Genomic DNA, 26,205 nt, shown 5'->3' with positions numbered 1-26,205 from the left:
TCCAAACACCATTCTTTGCACAGAAAAAAGTCTCTCCATTTAAGCAGCACACAGCACATAGCTGCTAGACAAGTGAGCCAGCCACCCCACCCCGGGGATTTGTCCCCAGAGAGAAGAGCGACTTACGAAGAAAACCACATAAAGTAACTTCAGAACTCTTGGGGGATGGAGTTAAAGAAAACACTGGTACGTTCCTGAGGAATATTATGTTAATAGTACTGAAATACACACAATTAACACTAATTCCGGCTTAGGAGATCTGATCTTCCAGGAGCTGGCAGAGCGAAATAAAAAAAATTTAAAAACTGAACAGTGTGGATTTCAATAGTTATCATCTGTCCCCTGCGGTGAAGACCGCAGCTAGCTGCTGACCTAAGCCGGCAGGACCGAGCCCCTGGCAGGGCCACGTGAGCTGTGCCCCTTCAGCCCACCTCATCAACCGAGGTCATGGCCAAGCCAGCCCATGCAGGACACAGTCGCGAGGAGCCTCAGCCACTGCCAAGCCAAGACCTAGCCCCCCGACTTCTGCATGATGAAGAAGCAAACTGTTATCACTGAAGCCATTACATGTTTGCATCTACTTGTCACCACAGCCAGGCCAGCTCACCGTTCAGGTTTAACTTTAATCTTTGCTCTGAAAAATGACATCATATAAAAGTAACACACAAGCACCCCTTATACCCACTCTCAACCCACACTCCCCTTCCCAGTATGAATATGAGATTCTACGCATCTTTCTGCAGACTGTCTACGCAAGCTCAGAAGCCACAGAGTTTTCGTTTTTGTTTTTGTTTTTATAGAAATGGGACCATGGGAGATGATCCTTCTTTGTCCTGTTTCTTTACTTTCTTGGGCACTTCTCCAGGCTAGTAAATATGGGTCCTGCTCTTTCTAAACAGTGCCATCATGGTTTACACACTACACCGTAATTTCCACAAACATTTCTTTAAGTGCCTCAAATCCTGGATTAGGTATCAGAAGAAGAGGCCTCTGTGGGGTGTGACAAATGACACTTACTGGGCTGCAGGCCGACAGACCAGAAGGCCCTGCTATGAGCCGAGGCCGCCCAGCCCTCTCGGCCAAGCTGGGGCAACCCTGGCATTCACCCGTGCCTACACGCCTCAATGGGGAGCTGTGGCGGTGTCGGGGAGCTATTGGTCTTTAAGAGAAAGGCAGATGTTCGAGACTATATTCACAACTTTCGTAGCAAAGAGGAAGCCCTGTGGGAATGAACGCGTCCTTTACTGGACACAGGCCACCTTTCCTAGCAAATCGAGCACCATCCAGTCTCCAGCAGAGCTCCACGCCGCTGGAGGCAGCCCATCCCCCGGGGGACCCGCACGCGGATGGAAGTCCCCCAGGCCTGCCCACGGCTCCCCTTCCCCACAGCCCTCCCAGCTTCCCCGCCCGCCCGTGGCAGCGCCAGCATCCCTCACTGGCCTGTGGACAGCTGGCAGCGTGGAGCCCAGGGGAGGGGGACCGGGGCCATGAGAAAGCCGCCCAGGCCATTCCTTCCCTCACCTCGGAAGCGACAGAAGGCAGATTCAGGGACCAGTCAACGCTGGGGGACGGGGCGGGGGGTCTCCCAGCAGCGCCCGCAGGCACACGGTCACATTTTGCAGCCACACAGTTCTTGTCCTCTGAAACACGTGGTGATCCGTGCCTGCCTGCTCAGGGTGTGGGCTGAAGCCGCGGAACATCCCCCAGCGTGGGCAGGGGCACGGCCTCGCGCCTGTCCGGGCCCCGCTGCCTCCCGGTTCGGGACGCGGGTCCTCCGCGCGTGTCTGTCTCCTCGTACTGAAAGCACTTATGTACGGCTCCCGTCTGGATGTCTAGAGACTAAGATTCTCCGAGAAACACACCAGGCCCCGCAATGCCGACTCCACGCTGGCTGCTGGGCCGCGGGCGCCGCCCCGCCACCCCGCCACCCCGAAGCAGGCACCACCCCGCCACCCCGCCACCCCGCCACCCCACAGCGGGCACCGCCCCGCCACCCCGCAGCAGGGCGCAGCGGGCACCGCGGGCACGATCAGTGGCACATCCCGGCAGCTTCTCCGGCCTCGGCCCAGGAGGCTCGGCCAGGACGGCGCTGGCCACTCGCGACATCCGTCTCCTGATGGGCAGGAGGACACCGTGCATGCCGGCAGGGGAGGGGCGTCCCCGTGCTGGCACTAGTCAGAGGCCTGGGCTGCGACTCTGACGGGTGTGACGCGGGCCTGAGCCACTGCTTTCCCAGGTCTCATGCATTTACAGACAGGACAAGAGGCGAAGGCCCTCATTCGTCACCCCATCCCTCTGCCCAGGGGACCCAAAGTCGCCCAGCTCTGGGCCCTCAGGGGACTTTCCCTCCAACTCGGACGCGGAACTCCCCTCCGGCCGCGGTGGGCGACCGTGCTCCCACGCCGAAGTCTAGACGCTCGTTCCGGGAGCCCTGGGAACGGGAAGCGCCTTCTCCTACGGGACAAACGTCTCAGAGAGCAGTTAGGACTGGGGAGCGGGAAGGCCTGGGAGGATGCGGATGCAGGTGAGGGTGGCGCCTGTGCAGAACGAGACACGGCAGTGGGTCCCCGAGACTGGCCCGCCGCCCTCAGCCGTGCACGAGCATGCTTAGCGAGCGCCACGAGCAAACCACCAGCTCCCCTGCAGCAACCACACTCTCCAGAGCCCTAACGCGTAGAAAACGTCCCTGGTGTACTCAGCAAACAGGTGACTCCGCTAAAGATTCATCAATAAGCCTGGGTGTCTTAAGACAGCAGTCTGCCCAGGCCAGGCCCGCCTCCCTCTGCACAAAGCCTGTGTCTCCACAGCACTGGGGACCTGCCTCGAAAGGCGGGCTCTCTCAAACGTGCTATTTTGGCTGCAAACACAGTTTTGAGAAGATGCTTTGAGATACATGAGGTCGGACCATCCTGACCCTCGTCATGAATCTTCTCCCTGACTAGTTAATTAAGTCTGGGGCCAAAAGAAAAGCAAGAGATAAAATGTGCAAGAGCCACGTAGTCACGAGTAGGAGAAAGGGAACACTTTAAACATGTATGGGGGAGGGGGTAAGTTTGGGACGCAGAGTTCTTGACTGAAGAGCATCCCTGAACCCTAAGGCCCTGAGAGATCCTGAATGCCTCGGCCACTCCCCGCAGAAGCCAGCAGCAGGCTTCCCGCAGGCAGCTGCCCTGGGACGAGAGGAAGGCACCTGGAATCCACAGTCGGCAAGCATATTCTGGATGCCCGGACGGTCCGGGGCCGCAGACGGGGTGCACCGGGGGCAGGTGCGACTCCCGCCTTCAGGGGAGTCTGTGTGTTCCGCTCATCAGGGTCTAAACCGCGTAAGGACCATTACAGTGGCCCGGAGAGTGTCAATCAGAAAGAGCTTCGTGAGGAAGGCGGGCCTTTAAGGCACGAGTGGGATTTAAAGTGAAGTATGTCCATCACCCGCCCGCCCCATGAAGCCGCGCAGGGGCCGACAACCGTATGCGCTCATGATCGGTGTTTGACAGTGACTCTGACTCGAGCCTGCTAGAATAATCCTCGAGGACAAATTAAAACAAGACTAGTAATTCTGTCACTAAAATTTCCCGATTCAGGAACATGAAGAGAATATATCTTTGGGGTAAGAGAAAGCCTTCCACCAGGATGGGGAGTAGGACCCATAATGATCAATGACGGATAAATTGTCCACAGCAAGGCAGCACACAAAGGCACTTCAAGTTGTTCCTTGACTCTGACTCTTAAGCCTTGGGAAAAACCAAAGTTTAAAGTTGGGAAGGAAGCTCAGCAGGGTCGGGCCTGGTTAGTACGTGGATGGAGACCGCCTAGGAAGACCAGGTGCTGTAGGTGTTAAAAAAAAAAAAAATTGAATTAAAAAATAAATAAAGTCGGGAAGGGCTTCAGAAAGGCTGAGAATGGAAGTGGCTCAGAGGAGGTACTGAAACGCTCTTAGTACCTCAAAAGGACCACCCTGCTGTCCTGTCTGATCGGCAGGTACCTAAACACACCTGCCATCAGACAGGGACGCGGGCTCCCAGCCACAACGTCACATGTGCCTCGCCAGATCACCACGTGCAGGCTCTGTCCCACGCGCTCGCCCACAAGAACTCGGCCGAGGCCCGATGAAGGAGAGGACCCCGGGCCACCTCACAGGGCCACTGTCTACGTCACACACCAGCCGTCTCCTCTTCAAACCAAGGCGTTCCCTGAAAGCACCACCAAGCGAAAGGGGGCAGGGAAGCTACGCCCCGATGTCCGTCCACAGCCATCGCCGGAAAGGAGAGTCACTCAGCACACGTGCCAAAGGGCCCAGCGTCCTGAGGGCCAGTGGGCTTTTCCTCGATAGTTGTCTACTTCTGTTCAAATGAAACCCCATTCATTCAAAAGCTCCAATTTTCCACATTAATGGCATATATACTGTGCCTTTTTTCAAATGAAGAGAAGTACCTTAGAGAAAAAATTAGAAATTTCACAATAGCGAAAATGCACGGAGCATGTGACACATGCCAGGCATGATTACACGTGATGTCCCCTTTCACACAGGGGATGCAGAATGCTACCGATAAACAAGGACCATCGTGAGCCCCAAGAGGTAGATCGACAGTCCTGAGGGTGAGAGAGAACCTTCTCACCCTCGTACCTCCCAGTCCTACCCTCGTAGTAAACCAAAGCCGCCGAGGGTCAGAAATGCGACGCTGGAGAACCAGCTGTCGCCGCGCCCGGCCCCCCGTCCTGCCCCGCGCCCCCCCCCGACCCCCTGTCCTGCCCCGCGCCCCCCCCGCACCCCCCCCCGTCCTGCCCCGCGCCCCCCCCGCACCCCCCCAGTCCTGCCCCGCGCCCCCCCCGGCCCCCCGTCCTGCCCCGCGCCCCCCCCCCCGCACCCCCCCAGTCCTGCTCCGCCCCGCGCCCGCTCCTCCCTGCCAAGCTCCCGCAGCCTGGCGCACGGCCAGCTGCACCTCCCTCGCCGCTCTCTTCTTAGCACTTCTCAAGTACATATTCGGATGCGATACTCATTTTTAAAATAAAATGTTTATTACCACGTAAACGTACATTTCACTAATACCGACCCCATCATGTAGCTCATATAATTAACTGTTTCTGAAAGCCTGACTTCTCTGCGCTTTCTTAGAAGGCTGTGCAGTTCTGGTTTCCTAGCGAGAGGGAGAGGCCTGCTAGGATCCACAAACAGGATCCTCGTCGCCCACCCCTCGCCCCATGTCGAGGGCACAGCAGGAGGATGACCAGACTCTTGTTGGGACACCAGGAATTAAGCAGCACACATAAGACTGAAGAACGGCAGGGAAGCCAGGGTAAGATCCACCCTGAAGAGACCCAGGAGAAACAGCAGTAAACCTACTCACCGCCACTGCTCCACCTGAGGGCCAAGGTGTGGAGAGGACTGAGCTCCCACTGGGCTGTAAATGATGCAAATGTTTCCGTTCACAGAAAAGTAAAATGCGTCTGAGAGCAGCTGCCCTAGGCCTGGCCAAAGGCAACAGGAGAACGAGGAAGAAGCCGAAACCCTGGTATCATTAGAGGGCACAGTGCCATGACGCCAGGTCCTGCGGTTCACGCACCTTTGTTTCCAGGAACCGTGATCACTGACCTGCCTGTGTTCTGAGCAGCACCCTCTACCACACGTCCAGGAATCATTCACAAAGTTCATAACGAGCAGGCACTGATGTCATTTTTTTAGGACATCTGTGTTGCCTGTGCACCCATGTAAAACGCCAAGCCCCATGACGCAGGCAGGTGTGTTGTATATTCCTTCAGGCGCCGTACCCAACGGCAGGGACATTTACAATTCTCACCTTGAGAGGAAAGCTGGAGGGCACCACGCAGAGGCTGTCCAGTGACGAACTCTCCCAGAGAGAACTTCACAAACAAAACATACACAGACACGCATGCACACACATTCACATACACGTTTACCCAGAAACACACACACACACTTGCACAAACATCACACGATGCACACATACGTGTACACAGAAACAGACGCACCTACACACAAATTCACATATGCAGAAACACACACATGCACACACACACAGAGGCCCCGACTATAAAAAAGGACACGTCCCCCTAAATGTACCGTCTTGAAATTCATGCACATTTCTCGGTTTCAAACAGTGATGTCTGACCCGGACCCTCCTTCTCTCAAACTTGAACCACTTCTGCTGATTGCACTCCGAGTCGGCGGAGACGTGTTCTGAGCGCGGACTGAACGTCCTCGTTCTGCGTTACCCCGGCAACGACGGTTACGTCAAAGGGGGCTGCGTGACACAGTGCCACTCATTCAATGTAACTTCCTGGGGTCCGACCCACTGGGGACCTTTCTTCTGTCTGAGTGATTCCCTTCTGACCAAAATCATGAGGTAATTTCTCCCCTTCCTGCTCGCCCCTTCCACGGCTTTCACTGCCCTTTCATCGGCTCAGAAACTAAATCACAGTTGTCAAAACTGAAGGCAAAGAAAGCCCTCAGAAGTGATGCCACAGCAGACTGCGCCAGGGAGGGGACATGTTCTTTTGGGGATGTACGACGCCTGAAGTCGAGAGGTCCCTCCGAGTCAGAAACGCACAGACGTCTCCAGGCACATCAGCCAGCCCGTCCTGTGTGTCCAAATGAAGATCCCATTTCTCGCATCCCCATTTCATGAAGTTGCCATGACAGAGCCCCAGATGAGAGGGAAAAAAGCAGAATAACTTAAAATGTGCATCTGCTTTACGAGGGCCAGGAGGACGTTTGAGCTCACAGGCGAGAGCTATCAAGACGCTAGAATGTCTTCAGATGTACAGAGAAAACCGCATCTCACAGCCCCCAGAGTCAGGTGTTCTACAAACCACAGGAACAGGTGCTCGAACGTCACCTATGCAGCATGACCAGGAGCTCCAACTACAGATTTCTAGGAATCTAATTTTAAACATCTTCACAGCTAACGTATCGCAAAAATACAGTGTTTCAAACACATAAGCCAAGCGCTAAAAAACATCTGACCGAAAAGAGAGGTTGCATTTCAGATGAACCCTGGAATCGGAACACCATAAGTCAAACCCCTGAAGTTGTTCACAACCTTTTTTCAACTACGTTCGTCCTGACTTCCATTAACAAAGACGGCGATAATGATCAGAGACAGCGCCAGTGTTGCAAAAATTGTGGGTTCTCACCCTTACCCTAGTCCCCACATGGTCTCCCCTCGCCCTCCAGGGGACCCATGTCCTCTGTGGAGGGTCCCTCGCTCCCCTCCCTAGATCTTTGTCTGTGTTTTCCAATTGCAGAATTTGCATGTCAGTTGAAGCCTGCTTTGTAGATTTGACTGCTAACCTACAATTGTTTATGTATCAGCAGAGATGGAAAGACACACGGAGGATTGAAGAAAGGCAGAAGCTAAATGCAGAAAGGACGTGGGCCCGAAATGCACTTGTTCCTTGCTGGCCAATGCTGGCTCAGAACCACAGGCGTGAGTCCCTTGGATTTGTTCACTGCGTGTGGAAAAACGGAGTTAGACTAACTCAGGAATCACACGTTCCCAAGGGGCACTGAGGACCTCAGCTGCACCGCCTCCTTCCGAATGGCCAAGCAGCAGGGTGGAGGGGTGCACCCTGGGGACCCTGATGCGCGTGGGCTGTTCCGGAACCCTCAGCGGGACACACGCGAAGAGCCGGTCATCGGCGATCACCCAGCACGGGAGCTCGGGAGGCACAGGCGCGCGCCAGACCGCCCCGCATCCGCGCAGCCGGCCCCTGCCGGACCTGAATGACTGCCAATCGCTCTTCGTGCACTGCACCCCGTCTAAGGCCGTGCACCCCACACACTGTCTTCCAGGGGCACCTCCCGAGGGGCGGCATCACCCTCGCCCTCCGACCAAACTGCCTCCTCAGGTACCGGCCCCTCCCAGGCAGCAGATCCAGCCCTGCAGAGTGCACACCGACGTCTGCACACCTGGGATTCTCTTCTCTGGGCTCGCCCTGCCCAGCATGTGGGCGGCACCTGACCTTTTGGGGGCCGGTCACGAGTGGGGAGACAGAAAACCTGGGAAAGTGGGCCCGGCACTGCTGTGTGCACGGACTGAGGCCGTGACGAGCCAGTGGGCTCCCCGCGCCCCCTCTCCACTGCATTAACGTGGGGGGAGGGGCGAAACAGTAAAAGTTCAGGTAATTCCAAATTTCAGTTTTCTCCCAGCCAGCCTTCTAGGAACAATGGTTCCTGTAGTCCCTCCTGGGAGCAAAGCTTTATGCCAGTACTGCCCCCAGCGCCAGCGAGTCGGGGCCAAACCAGACTTCCCTGCCCCCCACTTGTTTTGCGCTCCAACACTCTCATAGGAAGAAATATATGATTAACTCGAAATGCGTGGGAGAAGTCACTGGCTCCCCAAGGCTGGCCAGCTGCACTAGAATCCCTTGGGGACACCACCCCACCACGTCCCACACACAATTCTGAAGGCCGTGGGACAGGAAACGTTTCCCGTGTGATGGCAGTAAGTGGCCAGGTTTCTACCTGTCAGGAGAAAACGAGCAGGTGAAACGGCCACGGTCCGCGCAGGCCCACGTGCCGCCCACAGCCCTGCAGTCTCCAGAGCGTGACGGTGGCTCCTGAACCGGCTTTCTGCAGGCGGCTGCGTGGACGTGCCTGGGCCTCATGCTCCCCGCTGCCTGGGTCTGGACAGGAGGCCAAGGGCCAAGGGCAGGTGCCTGTGTTCAGGTGCATCGTCATGGCCACCACAAAGCCCAGGACACTCCAGGGCGCCCCGACAGGCATCCCACCCTGAGAAGCACTGCGCTCGCCACACTGGCAGCAGACAAAAGGCTCGGCCCACAAGGAAGAATCCAGAAGGAAAAATCAAGCGTGGCGGAACACAGACGGCCTCCATTGTGGGTATAGAACAAGGAAACATTTCAGTTTGAATAAAAATTATAAATTTGTAATGACCAACTATTGTCCTGTTTTAAACTGCCAACATTTTCATTATTTCGAATTTTATGATGTAAATCATAATTTTCCTTCTGCTGGAATGCAAAAGCTCTTTGTTTAAAAATACATGTGGAAAGGGGTCAGGGGAGACGGATAATGCCCTCAGCACCAACCTCCCCCGGAGGGCTCCAGTGACAGCTTCCAGTCGTCCGGTATACGGCTGGACTTTCTGCTTACAAAGTGGGATTGCCACACCAAGCTTCTCAGGAGCAATGCTGTCCAGTTGGCAGTTATGTATGACGAAGTGAGGTCGCTGTGGTGTGAAGCAGGTGACTAGTACTTGTCCTGGGATCCACTTTTATCTGGTCTCAGCTGATAAGTACCCAGGCCTTTAGAAAGACAGGCCCCAGCGTGGAGCAGCAGAGTCCTTGGGAAGTGGGGCCTGAGGGGCAGCAAGACTGTGACAGAGGAGGTGGGGGCTCCGGGCAGAGAGGCCCAGGAAAGGCCTGGAGAGGCAGGAGAGGCCCACCAGGAAGCTGGGACCACTGTCACCTTCGATCTTCCTTTCAGAACTCAGGAACAAAGGAGAGGGCTAGGCCACTTACCGCCCTTTTCATTTTATAGACTTAAAAATATCTGTCTATCAAGTACCACCTGTCAGGCCAGCATTAACCCTGCACATTGCTACCCATGGATGGGCCTTCACTCTCACAAGGGACCCCTCGGCCACCTTACCTGAAAGGCAGACCTGGCCACCCACAGACACTCACTCTGCTAACACAGCAAATCAGCAGCAATGCCATGAAAAGGTTCCTTCTTTCCCATAAGAGGGGAAAGCTCAGACAGCATGTGCGTCCCAAACAGATCCGCCGGAGGTACTCTCTGGCCATGAGAACAAGGGCTTTCTCACTGCTTGCAACGGGGTCAAGTCCTCACGGTGACCAACCAGCATATGGCCCAAGGGAGGTCCAAACTTCCCACTAAACTCCTGTGTGGCAGGGGAGGGGCCTCAGCTGGAAGAGGGCACTGGACGGCAGGTAACCACAAGCTCCACTGCTCCGGAGTGGAGGGCGGCACCAGGGCGGAGAGCTTGCGGCAGGAACCTGGGGGTGCCCGTTACCCCCACGCCCTACTTCCTGCCATCAGAGGGGCTCAACGCACCAGGGCAGGAGGTGGGCAGTGGAGACCTTCTGTGCACACATCACGCTGCACACACTGGAGACCTGCAGAGTGGGTTCCCGCGCTTAGTGGCCCCCTCACCCTTCTGGGGCTCTTGCAAGGAGGCAGGGTCTGTTGGGGCTGGGGACAGGACGAGATGGGGCTGCCTGGCTCTGCCTCGACTGGTGACCGACCCTTGGCATGCCTTCGCTCCTCTTGCTTCCATGAACTTGCTCAGAAAGTGGGATGGTTGAGCAAGGTCATCTCCAAGGTTAAAGCCTCGTGCTCAGAGTTTACCTTTCTACTCGGAATCACAGTTACATGTCAGCCCTGACAGTCACTCCATTGGCCAGGATGGACACAGAAGAAACAAAGGAGGACACCCCATCACTCACATGCTCCTCGGAGAGCCAGGAAGGCCAAGATGCCACTGTCCTGTTAGGCTGGCTGTCCCAGGCCCCATGCCTCAGCCGAAGCCAGCCAGGCCCAAGACTAGGGTCAGGGTGCCTCGTCCAGAGCACCCTGGGCTGCACCCCAGAGCCACAGACTGCACTGCTGGACACACTGAGGGGCCACACCCAACACAGTTGGCCTCCGCCCTCTGCAAAGGCTCAGGGCCCAGCCTCCCTGCACACCCAGGCTCCTCGGCCCCCACGGCCCCCTCTTCTGACGTCAGAGCCCACCCTGCCAAGGTCACTCATCTGGCAGCAAATTCCACATGGACTTGTGGTGGGTCCTCAGCTATTCGTCTTTTCCATCAGCATTAAACTTCCCCCCAGGCTTATGTCCTATCTCCTTCTGGATTATAAAAACAGCTGTCACCACTCTCAAGGCATGGAATACAGAACTCGCTCAAAAGACTGCTAACGAAACAAATGCTTAAGAAAGGCAGCCCAAAGCTCTCACAGGGCAAAAGCAACCTCTACCCAACCCTGGAATCACATGGAATTATGCCGATTCTGTTTTGGGGATACGTTCGCATGTGCACACTTCTGAGTGCACAGCAACATGGGGGTGGGCACACTCGGCCACTTACGTGGCAACTCTAATATTAAACAGTAAACAAGCAATATTGCAAACCTATTCAATTTAAATCCCCAGGGAACATATTCATTGCCAAAGGAGTCTATCCCCTTAAAATTAGCAAACAGCTCCTTTAAGGACTGTAGAAATTCTAAGTATAAAACAAAACAATGCGAGCACGGCTCTGCAGGCATGACAAAAGCCAGCTGCTTCTGTCGAAAGGTCATCCACCTCCAAACCCAACATGTTCTAATTTTCGGCTGCTGTTCAGATGAAAGTGACTTTGTCACCAGCCCAGTGGGTTACAGCAATACTGTAAACAGCTTTACATATTGTATCCACTTCAATGCCAGGTGTTCCCAAAGGCCAGGGCCCTCAGGGTCACTCACGGTGGCAAAACGTAACCCACGCTCAAGTGCCAGGGAAGCCTGCTGATGTGGCGCCATGTGACTCTGCTTAACCACTCTGCATGTGACCAGAGTTGAAACAGGCGTAAGCACACGTGGGCTGGTGGAGTCATTTCTGGTGGGGCACAGAAAGGTCAGCCAAAATGCCATGGGACAAGGGTTAAAACTGTCCACAGACAGCCCGCAAAACAGGTTATACCTGGGCAACTGAAATTTGTTTAGCGCTATCGTGCTCAAAAAAAAAAAAAAAACAACAACAACTCCTTTCCACGGGTCATGGTAGATTCCCAGCAGTTGAGACCTGCCCCCCATCCACACCCCCACATACTGAGGGCCTCTGAGTCAGAAAGAAGACCAAATAGAATAACGGAGGGCGAGGAAGGAAAGAACATGGGAGACATGGTGACCAAAGGGACCTAGAATCGAGAACGAAGTGAGGAATGGAAGTTAAGCGCATGGTTACGGCTCTCATCTCAAGCCCCTGGTAAATGCGGAGTACAGAAAACCACCCCTGCCCTGTGGTTTATTTAACACGAGGGGGAAAGTCCTTGGGGTCCCGATGCTAGAACATCCGTCTGTGTTAGCGAGGAGCCACACGCTTCTGACTGAGGAAACGGGATGCTGTGCTGTGCAGGTACAGTACTCAGAAGGCGCGTACACAGGAAAAGGCAGCACGTAGCTACCATCTTGGACACACAGGCTCAAAAATCTTGTGCAAATGGGAATAATCAGGGCACAGGGAGGGTGCAGACTAGTGAGGATATTCTAGAGCCGATATCCCATGGCGGCCACAGGTCACACAAAAATCTGATCCATTCTAAATACGGCTGTTCCTGCCAACATTTACCCGGATTAAGATTTTTTTTATTTATTTACTTAAAGGAAAGGAAGCTATCAGATTTGTCCTAATGAGATTCCCTAATCACTCGCTTATTTTCACTATTATGAATAATCACTAAATAGCTTCCTCTCAAAGACCTAAAAATAAGAAAGCCCAATCCCAAAAACTTTATTAAGCAGATTATAGTTATGAAAATAAAGTATCCTTTTTGAGACTACAGGTTCCTAACATGTCCTTCACAGACCTCTGTATAGGCAAACTTCAGGGACATTGTGGGTTCGGTTCCAGACCCCCACAAAAAAGTGAGTCATGATCTTGCTACAGTGAAGGGTCTTGCCTTCAATTTGTAAAAATTCCAACACTTGTTAAGCACAGTAAAACCAGGTGTGCCTGTACTAGTAATAGCTAGTAATAAATAATTGTTACATCAGGTAGAAAAAAAATAGATCATTTCAGGTACATGAAAGTAAACACAAAAAAGAAAAACCACATAGACCATGAAACTTGCCATCTTTTTAAAAAGTCTGCATCCTACTTTGGATCTGCCTGCCTGACTGCACAAGGCTGGGCCTCGCATCCAGAAAGCTAGAACCTGAAAAGTGGGGGACCGGGGCCTAACGCTCACCCCGTGGCCTAGGCAAGCTCTCTGAACACTTTCCTGAGAAGCTGCGAGACAAACGTAATTTCACTCAGGTCCTAAGAGCTAAAAAGTGATACATGTGAGACACCCAATGCACCACGTCACACACAGGGAGCAACCGATGAGTGGTGGCTACAGAATCACAGACGTGTCCTTCACCGCGGCAGAGGACACTGAGCTCACACCAAGGAAAGATGTCTATTTGCAACATTCGATTTAAAAGTCCACACGTTACAGACCACCCATTCCAATAGGCATGACGCCAGCACTCTGGGGACCAGAGATGAGCATGGACCACGTGCACTACCTACGGGCCCGTCCCCACAAGAGCTGCGGATGCTGAGACGGACGCTTCGCTCCATGTCACATGAAAAGCTGACCGCCTCACGAGCAGCGGCCGACTGCCTAAACATGACCGTCCTGGTTAGCAAGAAGGAAGCTTGGAGAGAGGTCACTCTTCTGGCTGAGATGCTGAATAGGTTATTCCTGGAACCTCACTTAGAATTTTTTCCTTGAAACAACATAACCAAGATTTAACAGCACTGTTGTCTCTGGACAAAAATAATGAAGATTTCTGATTAAAAACAAACAAACAAACAAAAAAAAACCACCCATATCCTATCCAGCCTCCTGATTCTAAAGGATGCCGTCTAGAAAAGTTAACCCAAGGGGTAACATTTCTTGTTTATCTTCCATGAGAAACATAGGAAATTTTCAAGCAAACAGAAAATGTGAAGAGACGTATAGTGGACACCTGTACCTTCCCCCTGGAACAGCGGTCCCCAACCTTTTTGGCAGCAGGGACTGGTGCTCCTATGAGAATCTAGCGGTGATGCTGGCGCTGGGGAGCGGCTGCAGATACAGAGGAAGCTTCGCTTGCTCACCCACTGCTGTGCAGCCTGGTTCCGAGGAGGCCATGGACTGGTATGGGTCCATGGCCTAGGGGTTGGGGACCCCTGCCCTATAAGACAGATTAGATATTAAACGTTAAGTTCTAGAGAAAGCCAGCTAGAAAAATGTGCGGCACAAGCCCCTACCCTCTTACCACCAGGTGGGAAGAAAAGGCTGGCGTTCTCCTCGCTGCTCAAGCTGGGGGCAAACTGCTGGAGAGGGGGCACCCATCCCAGATACACCCGCTTAACAGAACCCCTGAGAGCACCCACGACCACCACGGAGCTCCTGGCACTGGTCCCAGAGAAGAATCCCCAATTGCCGCTCAAAAGCAAGCCAGCTCACTCGGGGTACTGACAGTGTGTCGGGAACCAACATTCTAATGCTCGTGATGAGTTCTAATTGTTGAAATCTAGTCTCCTCATCTGTACAACGGAGAGAACGTCATTTTCTTAGAAAATATTTTTAAGGACTAAAAAAGATCAACACAAAAGCAGTTGAAAGCTACAAGGCACCACACAATTATAAGGTTTTATATCTTGATTTCAAAGAATGCTCATGTTCCAAATATTGCTCCCCATCCCATATTATCTTTCAAGAATAAATCACAGTTATCAAAACTTCCCTATGATCCCCCTAATACAATTAGCTCTGTTAGCTTCCCACCCCTGTAAGTATTCTCAACCAATGGATTGCCACCACCATGAATGGCAGAGCCACCCAAGGAATGCGCACACCCCTGCCATCCTCTGCCCACATCCCTCCTTGCTCTCCAGTCATCACAGGAGACAGAGCACAGCACAGCACTTTCTAAAAGCCCCTGTCTGACTTCCATACTTTCTACCGAGGGCAGCTTTCGTCCAGAATCCTATTTGTTTCAAACACTAAATTCAACAAGTCAACAAGGAAGCAAGCAAAATCAAGGTTAATTCCTGCCCTGTGTCACCAGCCAGACCTTCCTACTAACAGGGCATTCTAAATCCCTCAGTAGTATGAGATCTAAATAATAATTTATCACCAATTTGTTTATCACCAAAACAAATTCTACTTCCTTTTCACATTACTTCATGTGTAAGTAACTAAAGGAGAAATTCTCAAAGTCTGGACTCTGATTTCAGCAGCAAAATAACCCTGAGCACTATTTCTCATTTGGCCCATGTCAACGTTGTAGTCCGTGGGGCAGGCCCAGCCACTGCAGTAAGACTACATTCACTAACACTAAGAGCAAAATGAAACAAAATTTACCCAACACAGTAGTCTCACTTTTACCAAATTGATACAGTGCTGCAACAGTACCTTGTGGGCAAGAAGGAAATGTTACAATGTATACTAGTATCACTCATAATAAAGTTTCAACCCCAGCAAGTAGATATATTATTTCCTTTGCTTTAAATAAGTGTATGTAATGACTTAAGTTTAATGGCATTGCGCCCTTGCTTAAATACCTTCTTAAAGATTATTTTATATTACTAAATCTCAATAGCTTTTAAGCAACCATTATATTTGCCCAAAAACAAAAGATGTTTTTGAAGCCTGATAATGCTCACTTAAGAATCTAGCATAAAGTCTAGCTCCACCTTATTATTTCACGTTACTCTTAGTTCTTATACATAATTGAAGCCATAAGTTCTGTGACACCATTAAGTTCACACAGGGGCGGGGCTTAAAACTCTCTCTCTGGTTTTTATTTTAAAGGAAGTCACTTATGAGAATCAGTAAGAAAAAGATCCCACTCAGGCAGAAAAAAAAAAGAGCATAGATGATAGAGGCTCTGCTCACCCCTCCGGCAACCAAATCAAAGTTGTGACGGAAACAAGGAGCAGCAGCAAGGAAACCTCACCTGAGATCTAGATGAACAAGCCACACGACTAGGGAGAAACCCAAGACATGGCCCTGCAACGGCAGAAGGTAGGACGGGGCGGACACGGGGCTGCCCAGTCTCCAGCGGCTGAGTGGGCCCAAGGCAGCCGCAGCTGCGGACGCCTCTTAAAGGGGCCAAGTCCGCGAGGAGATTTTCCCAGTGCCAGACCTGCTCGCTCTGTGCACCAGTGCGGGTTGGGCTGTGTGTAGGGGCACCAGGGACTTACAGGGAGACATTGTCGGAGTGAGGGCCAAGGGAGACTCACTCTCCACAGAAGTACGGGCGGTATCCATTGTTCCCTGTTGAGCCCTCCCCCTTCCGGTGCACGAACTCAGCAGTGCGCTCGCTGAGACATCATCAAACTGGATAACAGAGGTCGCTCCGCCCAGAGGATTCCCTGAAACTCTGCCTCCCCCATCTTGCAGGCCCACCCAAGCCGCATCCAGGTGTATCCTCAGCGAGTCAGGTGCCCCTTGCTGAGCAGCGCCCAGACTCACACTGGAGGCAGCTGGCCTCGATTTCCGGCGTGGCCTTTTCAGGCAACTCTAAGCGCAGCATCTGTGGATTGCTTGCTGAATCTTAACAGGTGGCCCTGGAGGGGCACAGGCTGGGGCTAAATTTGGCCTGCAGCTGAACCCCACACAGGACTGTGCCACTGGACGCCTACTACACAAATCCACGCTAATAAGACCGGGAGACTTAGAAGCTTTGCTTAGTACATAGAAACAGACACGGAAAGGCAGCCGAAATGGGAAGACAAAGAAGCAGAAGCCATATGAGAGAACAGAACAGAGACCCAGAAATAATGGAGTCAAGCAATCTAACAGATGCAGAGTTCAAAACACTAGTTATAAAGATTATCAATGAACTTATGGAAAGTGTAGATGAATTCAGTGAGAACTTCAACAAAGAAATAAAAAAAAAATGAAAATGGAAATTATAAAAGGGAACCAGTCAGAAATGAAGAACATATTCTCTAAGATGAGAAATATATTAAACAAAATAAACAAAGTGAATAAAGAGGATCAAATGACCTATACAGAGGATAGGAAAGCCAAGGGAGCTCAATCAGAATGGCAAGAAAAAAAAAAAAAGAAGCCAAGACTATAACAATAATTTAAGGAGCCTATGAGACACTATTAAAGGTAAAAAACAAATATCCGTGTTATAGGGGTACCTGAAGGAAAACAAGATATTGAAGAGCTATTTGAAGAAAAATGATGGAAAACTTCCCTAACCTGGTGAAAGAAATAGACATAAAACCCCTGGAAGCTCAGAGAGTCCCAAAAATCAGAAACCCAAATAGGCTCACACCAAGACACACCGTAATTAAAACACCAAAGGTTAAATACAAAGAGAGAATCTTAAAAGCAGCAAGAGAAAAGCAGTTAGTTACCTACAAGGGAGCTCCCGTAAGACTGGCAGCTGATTTCTCAAAAGAAACGATGCAGGGCAGAGAGTCTGGCACAAAATATTCGACATGATGAAGACCCAGGATCTACAACCAAGAATACTTTATCCAGCAAAGCTATCATTTTGGAGTTGAAGGACAGACAAAGAGCTTCCCAGACAAAAATAAGCTAAAGGAATTTATCATCACCAAGCTGGTATTACAGGAAATGTTGGAGGGACTTCTTTAAGAAGAAAAAATGCATCGAAAACAGGAGTAAAGTAGGGTAACAACTACTTTCCTATCAACAAGTACCTCGAATGGAAAAGAATTAAGTGCTCTGACCAAGAGATAGAGTGGCTAAATGGATAAGAAAACAAGACCCCTACATATGCTGCCTACGAGAGATTCACTTCAGATTAACAGACACACACAGACTAAAAGGGAGGGGATGGACCTAGAGGTCGTTGTGCCGAATGAAGTGGGTCGGATAGAGAAAGACAGATATCACGTGAGTTCACGTACATGTGGAATCTGAAGAACAAAATCAACAACAAAAGCGGCAGAACAGACATGGAGGTGCAGAGTGTAGCATGGGGGGGATGGCTAATATTGCTGTAATAAATACGTAAGGGAGAAGAGGGGTACTAGATTTAGTGGGGTGATCACTTTGCGAGTTATGAGGGTCTCTGACCACTATGCTACACAACTGAAACAGGTACATTATCGCATGCCAACTATAATTGAAGAAAATGTATTGAATTGTACAATGTAAATACGAGCAACTAATTGTCTATTATATTTAAATAAAAATGGGAAAAAAAAGATCCCATTCACACTCACAAACCCAAAGGTGCGAACCCACAAGACTGCCAGTGCGGGGTCGTTAGAATAAAGCCCCAGGACAGCCCAGTGTTCAGCAAGCTGCAGACAGGGCCTCAGACCGCACTGCCACACCACAGGTGGATTCTGAGCAGGAAGTGGTCTGGCCTCTCGGAAATGCCCGAGGCTCCCTTCACCCCACCTGTGTGGTCTGTCAGCCGACATCCATGTGCATACGTCACCAGACACGGGGGCATGACGAGAACAGGTGTCGGCTCGGCTTCGCTCTGCACACACGGACACCTGAAGGCCACGCAAGGCCAGAGTCACAGCCACGGAGTTGGGCGCTTCACCGTCAGCCAGCAGAGTGAGGAGCAGAGCGCTGCAGAGGACATTCCAGCAGCTCCTCCAGCAGGCCTTGGGAATGGCTCTGACTGGAGATCCAAATGTGGCCCCGAGGTATGCCGGGACTAAAACCTAAATAGGACGTCAATCCCAGATGCACCTGGAGCAGAACCTGAGCTAGGATGTCCTTCCTAGATACACCTGGAGCAGAAACTAATCTAGAAGTCCTTCCCCAGCTTTCCTCCTGAAAAGTAAATGAGGCTAAAAAGGGGGCTCGAAGAGGTAGTGACTCAAAGAGGCCACCAGGAAGAAACAAGTTTATCTTTAAAAAAAAAAAAAAAAAAAAAAAGGCACTGCAGCTCTGTAATCATCCCAGCCCAAGGTAGATGGTCAGGTAACTTCAGAAGTGCACCCTCCCAGCACACCAAAAGTGCCACCGCATGCCGTGCCTGAGCCTCAGGCGGCTCCTCCTCCCATTTCTCCTAAGGCTGCTCTTACGGTCACTGTAACCCCAAATCATGTGGACACTGGAGTGAGGGAGCTAGGCCCCGCACTGGGAGGGAAAGGGCGGAAGCAGAGATTATGCGGGCAGCCACCGTGCCACTCACTGCCTCACTGGTCCTCACGACCCCTCCGTGGGAAGGGTTATTAACCCAGCTGACAGCTGAGGAAACTGAGGCCGGGAGGGACAATCAAGCTACCAAGACGATGCTGTGACCAGTGGGACGAACCAAGCCCTGGACACACCCTCTGATATGTGAAAAGCGGAAAGGGGGCTTCTCAGTGGATCAGACCTTAAGCCCAAAGAAGTCTCAAGATCCTCCCACGATCCCTGCAAACAGGAATTGGAAGGCCCAAAGAGATTCAAGAAGTACAGAAGAAGGTCGCCCCCAAGTTCAAAACGTATTTTCGTGCTTCAATTCCCAGGGTCATGTAATCCAGCCCCCTCAAATTGATAGATCCTAACTGAATCTGTCCTTTCTAAAGCATCTGGCCAACTCAAAGATTTCATCTGTCCCTGTCTTCTGACAGTACCAGGCTTTGCGACTGCTCTTAGACACACCTGACATCCTCACACGGAGACGTATAAGCTCTGTTTGTCAGCACATGCGTGATTGTGACACAGCCACACCTGGCCATGCTCTATTTGCGATGTAACAGATTGTCCCTATTTGTGTTCGTTTACTCATAAAGAAGACCCAGATGCTTCCAATAAGGTTAGTTAATAACACAATTTACATTTCCATTTTCATTTTAGATAAACTGACCTATAAAATCCATCTTGCCCAGGAAGCATCTCTTGGTACCTCCTTGGAAGATGGTCAGGGTAGAGCCACGTCGTCTTCATCTTTATGGGGAAGTGAATTCCAGTGTGGTGAGGGGGGGCCTGGGGAATAAACAAGGATACACAGATGCTCCTGTTTTTCCTGAGGATGACAAAGTCAAGAACGAGGCTCCCTGTGCACGCAAGGGAGCGACCAGAACAAACCCGCAGACACCGCTGGGAAATTTAAGACAGTTCGCTAAGGGTCTCTCACCTCCCTGAGGCCTTATTTGCTTTATGAACGCCTGACATATGGCCAGCAACATTTATGAGACGTTTGGTCACAAAACGAGTGAAATCACTCCTGTGACTTTAGAATAACGCTTCTCTCTGCACAGGACCGCGTGTCCAGAAGTCATACTGCGGAGGCTTCCTCCCTCCCTCCCATGCTCTTCGATCTTTTCATTAGGACACAGAAACAGTTCCAAGCTAATAAGCAAGAAAAAAAATGATTTAAAACAGCAGCCCAGTAGAAAAAGACCTGCTTTCCCTACTACCAGAGTCCCTCTGTCCCTCCCCGCCTGGAGAGTTTTCTCTCCCGAGGCTTCAGACCTGCCACACCAGCCCAGAGCACATTCCTAAGGAGCTCTCCTAACTTGCGATTCACACAGCACCAGGAGCCCACTTTGCTCTGCAAGATATCAACAGAATATTCAAAAAACAGAACGCAAAAAAAGTCCAACAGAACTCAAAAACAGCAACTCCCCCCAACAGCAACAACAAAAAGACTGCTTGTGATTTTGACTTCCACAGCTCGCTATCGGCATTCTCCCAGTTCATTTGTCTCAAGGGCTTATTAAACGTGATACCACAAGCAGGTCCCAAAGGAACGAGAGCAGTCCCACGTCACACTGGCTCCTGCACCCCGCCCCACTGCTGGGACCCCCAACTGGCCTGTCTTCTCTGATAGCCCTGTTTATTATCCTCAGGAACAAATGGGTGCAATTATTTCTTTTGAGATATGACAAGTTTTTAACCCTCTCAGCAGAAAGAAGAGAGCACTGGCAACAATGGTCGACAAATTCTGTATGGCACACAAAAAATCACAAAAGAAGGATAAAGCAGAGGAGTACAGAGAGCGAGCGGAGAGTGAGAAGAGCCCCGGAGCACTGAAAAGTGGCCAGAAACCAGTCACGTCCCCAGGAGCACTGTCCACGTTGCAGCCGACGAAACGTCCCCTCTGCCTAGGATAAACACTGATGCGAACAGCTAAATGAGGTCACCGCAAGCTAGCATTAGCTTTTTAAAAGGTGTCTGAGTAATTACGAGAACTAGAAATGATCTTGATAATAGGACTAGGATTTGAACTAGTCAGTCCATACATACGACATCAAAACTAAAGTGACCCAGTATGTTCTCTCTGCAATTCAGAAGGAAGCTACAACTCATCCCCCAAATCACTGCTTTAAAAAAAAAAAAAAAAAAAAAAATCAGGTCTAAAAAAAGAGAACCATTTGAAGAAGCCTGGGAGGAGGAAGACGAGAATGACTCACAGCATCCAACAGCTTGTAGCCTCAAATCATAACAGGAATATAAAACCAGTGGCCCAGTCTAAAACCAAACAGAGCCGTTGTTACAGCTTTAACCTCACAGTTCAGACCTGAGCAGGACTACAGCACTGTGAGCATCTGTGAGCACTTGGAACAGACTTACAGGTCTGTGCCTTTAATGTGTGTGTTTACTTGCCTGGCTTCCTGGCTAAATTTGACATCTGTATTTATTCATCAAGAAAAAAACATTAAATGTAACCATGTTCATAACTCTGAATAACTCTCAGAAGTCAAGTCTACGCATTCAATCCCGCATATATCAATGCTGCCATTTTGAAATTTTTTTCAATACAGTTAACAGTATTTTAGATTTATCATGCCAAGTATTCTATTTCCTTCACTGCGATGCTATGTGTGACACCCTGGAGATGGATGTAACAAAGTAAACCAATCTTGCTAAGGGTCCCGAGGCCCCCATCCTGCTTGCGTGGCTCAGTGCAGCCCCGCAGCCCATACCTGCCGAATCCGCTCGCTGGCCCCACCCCTTCCTCCTTGCCCACCTACAACAAGTTATCAATGAGACTCTGGAAGAAAACGTGTTTTCACATGGTTATTTTCTGGAGTCAGCTGTTTCCTTTCAACCAGGAGAACATACTCCAAGGCTAGGTGATGGAAGAGACGGCTGGGTCTACTGGCTTTGGAAGGCGGCTCCGGCAGAGCTGTTAGCTCTGTAGCGACAGAGACCCCCAAGGAAAGTGCAGGGGCTGGGAAGGAGGGGGGCCAGAATGCAAGTAGTTTAGAGCTAAATGTATTGTTATCTTGTGCCCGAGAGCCCTGAATAGGCATCTCCACACACACACACACACACACACAATCTACAAACCCTCCAAGGCCATCTCTTTAAGATTTAACTCTTCAGTGAAGGAATGAGCAAGATACTTGTGGACTATTCACCTGCAATTAAAAAAACAATTATTGGTTCCTTGACCAAAACGACAGGCTGACATTTAAAAGAGCATTCACCTCCTTCCTCAAGCAGCTTCACACTAAGAAAACATTACGTTGGACTCTATGACAGAACATAACACCTGAAGTAATCTGGCATATTAACTAGCGAAGCAGGGCATGAACTGAGTAACTCCCGTAAGCAAAAGTTAGGAAGGATGCAGGCATGCCAACAATTAAAAAGCCACAAAGGGTAAAGCATGGCATATATTTTTAAAAGCCGTCTCTTCTGCGAACGCCAACAAATTTTCACAGGCTGTATCACAAGACAATTTCCCTAAGTTCCACCAAGGTAAGAATCCAGCCACTCCTGAAAGAACGGGGAGAGTGCCTTCTGTAGCTGCAAGTCTAGGGTACACAGAGCCCGGAACAAGCGTCGGCTCACAGAGAAACTGATCAATTTCAATCAGCAAAGGAATTTTTTAAAAATAAAGCATGAGTCTGTGTAGCAGTTTTCTGTTTCCTTTCTACTTTACTTGGTATTTCCGTTCAAAGTTTTTCCTGAAGCCAAACAGTGTTTATTCACTTATTAATGAAGATATTTGGGGACCGTTTTAAAGCCAAAAAGAAAAGGGTACGATTCCACAGGCGAGAACGGAGGTAGAGAAGGGAAGAGAAAATGGTCTAGGAAAAGGCGCGTCGGCCCCTGCACCTGGCGCCCTGCGGCAGCCCGCTCACTGGCTGGCCGCCTCCCCGGCTCCCAGACAGCCCCGCGGATCTGAGGGACCGACAAGCCCTGGCCCCATACCAAGGGCTTTAGCTGTGGTGCCCACAGGAGGGGCCGCCAGCCCCCTCTCCCCAAGACTCTCCCGTTCTTTGCTGACGAGGCTGTTGCACGGTGAGGGGAGCACTGGGTAGCCACAGACGAGAGAGAAACAGGAGACACCCCGCAGAACAGGAGAGCAAACTTCGGAGGTCTGCAGACGATGGCCCGTGAGGTAAAATGACACGAGCACCTGCACCACCACCCAGCAGACAGCGCAGGCCGAAACGGGCCCGGCTGCAAGCCCAGGTGCGCGGCCGTGAGCGAATCCTGGCAGCTGCGCAGGAACTCCGGGACAGCGGTCCACTGTTTTTTCAACCTATGTTATGTGCTTAAAATGGAATTGTTTTTCCACCCTCCTCTGCAAGAACTGAGCACTGGAAATTCCACGTTTCCACAATATTTTCTGACATTTCCATAAAATGATGAAGATTTAAAGAGTCCTCTCCCAGTGAATCCTGATTGAAGAGAAAATGTGAAGGCAATACACTAAAATAGTTCGGCATTAAGAGTTGTTTCTGCTTTTCACTTCCAAAGTGTGTATGCTGGGGGACTTTTTTAAGTTCTAAAATGCAGAGACAGATTTCTGATCCTTCCAGTCTTTGGTTTCTCTTAAGCAATGCTGGAAACACACACTGGTGCATCTACTTTAAGCCAGTAAAACTACTCCAGGTGGATGAAAGACCTGAAATTCCACGTGACCTCAGAGAGTAACTCCGTCAACTCAGCCTGGACAGAGCGAGGCGCAGGTGACACAGCCAACAGCCGGGGGCGGCACGGGAGGGCTGAGGCTGGGCCGCAGACACAACCACCCTCCGGTTCTCTCGTCGTTCAAGGTTCGGGCCGGGTCTAGCAAGGTTTACGTAGAAAGGAAAACGATAAACGTGCTTCCCGCATGCAAGCACACACCTCTCTCTGCTTAGACCCTTAATAAGAGCTCATTAAGCCCTTAAAAAAAAAAAAACCGTATAGACACAAGGTGCTCCTGGAGAATAGGGCTGGGTACACATTGGTCTAAAGCGGTTTTGTCATCCTATGGTCAGCAGGAACATATTACTCACCCTCTAAGAGCAACAGCCGGGGGCAGGTGAGTGTGCCCCCCAAGTACATGTTCGTAAGCGCCTGCTCCCGGGGCAGCAGGGGCCAGGACACACGCTCTGAGCACTGTCCCAGCCTCCAGGCTGACAGCACACGGTGAGCACCCTGTGGAGCTCGGGTGGCTCCTGCTTTGCTCACACAGACAAGGTGTGGACACCACCTAAGTCTGATGCGGACACAGCATAGGTGCTGGTGTGGAGACACCAGGTGAGTGACGGGGGCTGCGGTGCAGATGAGAAGCCAGAGCTCGGAGGGGCTGCTGGCTGAGGGGGAAGAGCCCTCCGCGCGTGGGCCCGAGCAAGGCGGCACCTGTGTGCTAACGCTCCGGCCCTTCCAGCACGCTCTCCACAGCGCTCACGGTGTCCACCATCCCAGGTGCAGGCGGCCCTGGATGTCCTGCCTCTGGACCCCCACATCTTCGGACTGACCAGGGGAGAGCAGGTCACAGTGTCCACATAGCTTAGGGAACACTGCAATGCCCTGCAGAGCCCCAAACCTGAAAGAGGCACAGTCCACAGGAATCTGAAAAGGCAGCTACCGCCACAGCAACAGCCCTCCCATTAGTCCCTTCTGCGCCGGGGAAAGTGTTAAAAAGGAAAACAAAGTCAATATCGGCTCCTCCCAGCTGATGAAATTGGCACGAATGAATTTACTTTCTGGCTGCCGGCCCTCACAAAACCGTTACACACACGCGCGCGCACACGCACACACGCACACACACACACACAAAGTTCACCACGCTGCACTGCTCCAAATATAAATCAGCGACCAGCCGGCCCATCCCCGCCCCCACCACATGAGCGGCCTTTCCAGGGTGAGTCCGGTGAATGTTGTAGTTATATTAAACATTAACATTTTGGAACTTTAGTGGGTTTTTTTTTTTTTTTTGACATAGCAAACCCTGATCTAAACTTATGACAGTTGAGCACATGATCCCACCATTAAGAGCAAATAAGAAACCGTACATAACACTCCATGAAATCACGGCTGCAAATCTGTCACCAGTTCCAAATACGAGCCGGCGAGCGCGAGGCACGGAACCTGGCCTGAGGGCGGTCTGAGTCTCCCCACCCTTCGCATCCCTACACGCACGAACAATAGTAGCACCACCTTCCCCAAGCAGGACAGGCCGTTTGAAATCCAAGATGCCTGGCACAGCAGGGATCAAACCCTCGAATCGACGACAAGTTTTCGCATTAAAACAAGGCCGGGCACCGCAGGCCAGGCGCCAGGGAGACGTCCCCAGCCTGGGCCGCGGGGGCAGCGCGCGGACGCGCACAAGGACACGGGCCCGCCAGGCCGGCAGCTCCATCCCGCGCCCCAGGCCCCGCCGCAGCGCTGCCGGGCGGCGACACGCAGCGGCCCGGGTGGGGGCCAGAGCCCGCACCACGGGGAACCCCGCGCCCCAGGGACCCGGCGCGCGCCCGCCCGCCCCGCAGCGGCCTCCCAGCGACAGCGCAGCGCGGCCCGGCCGGGCCTGTTACCTTCCGACAGCTCCAGCTCCAGCTCCGCCAGCCGCGCCCGCACCTCCAGCGGCAGCGCCATGCCCTCCAGGCTGCGGTCCGCCATCGCGCCGCGCCCGCCTCTTTGTTCCAGGCCGCGGCTCGGCCGCTCCTGCGCCCGGGACCCGCACCGAGCGGCGGCACCGGGCGGGCAGCGCTCCTCCTCCGGCGCCTCCTCCGTGCGGCCCCGCAGGGCGGCCTCGCGCCCGCGGCCCCGCGGCCCCGCGCGCCCCCGGCCCGGCGCGGTCCCGAGGCTGCTCCGAGGCTCCGCTGGGTGCTCCCGGGTGCGCGCGGCAGCGAGGCCGCCAACGGGGCGGGGGCTACGGGGCGGGGGCTGCGGCGCGGGGGCGCGCACCTCGGGCGGGGGTGGTAGGTCTGCGGCTCAGTGACAGTGCGCGTGCCTGGAGCAGAAGGTTGGGGAGGATGGGGGCGCGCACCGGGGCGAGGGGATGGACAGGGCAGGAGCTGCGAAGGGGTGGGGGGCGCTGGGGCTGGGGGCGTGCACTAGGACAGAGGAGGTGGGGGCTTGTGAGGTGCGCAGAGAGCGAAGGGTGTGCGATGCGGGGGCGCGCTCCAGGACAGGGGCGCGCAACAGGGCGGGGACAAGCGGGCCGGCGCCGCGCGCGCTCCCGAGGCGCGCGCACTGGCCCAGCCGGCCCTTCCCGCCCCGCCCAGCCCTCGCCTCCCTCTGGCTTAAGGCAAAAGAATACCTGCTGGAGCCCCGGCTTAACGCACAGATTGAAACTCAA

General features: G+C 52.3%; 1 protein-coding gene across 3 annotated transcripts in view; it reads right to left on the bottom strand.

Annotated features, from left to right (window-relative positions):
• DIP2C (disco interacting protein 2 homolog C) overlaps positions 1–25,671 on the bottom strand; it is a 218,547-nt gene extending 192,876 nt beyond the window's left edge. For 2 of the 3 annotated variants that reach the window (XM_016151738.2, XM_016151753.2), the window contains exon 1: positions 25,439–25,671. In XM_016151738.2, the coding sequence (XP_016007224.2) occupies positions 25,439–25,523 (85 nt within the window). In that variant the 5' untranslated portion in view covers positions 25,524–25,671. Of the gene's footprint in view, positions 1–19,542; positions 25,194–25,438 lie in introns of those variants that run through there. The other variant, XM_036228243.1, reaches the window with a different exon arrangement.
• Between the last annotated feature and the right edge of the window lie 534 nt (positions 25,672–26,205).

Source organism: Rousettus aegyptiacus, unplaced genomic scaffold (genome assembly GCF_014176215.1).
Source record: "Rousettus aegyptiacus isolate mRouAeg1 unplaced genomic scaffold, mRouAeg1.p scaffold_m13_p_10, whole genome shotgun sequence".
Classification (NCBI taxonomy): domain Eukaryota; kingdom Metazoa; phylum Chordata; class Mammalia; order Chiroptera; family Pteropodidae; genus Rousettus; species Rousettus aegyptiacus.
This window is presented reverse-complemented; position numbering and strand designations above follow the sequence as displayed.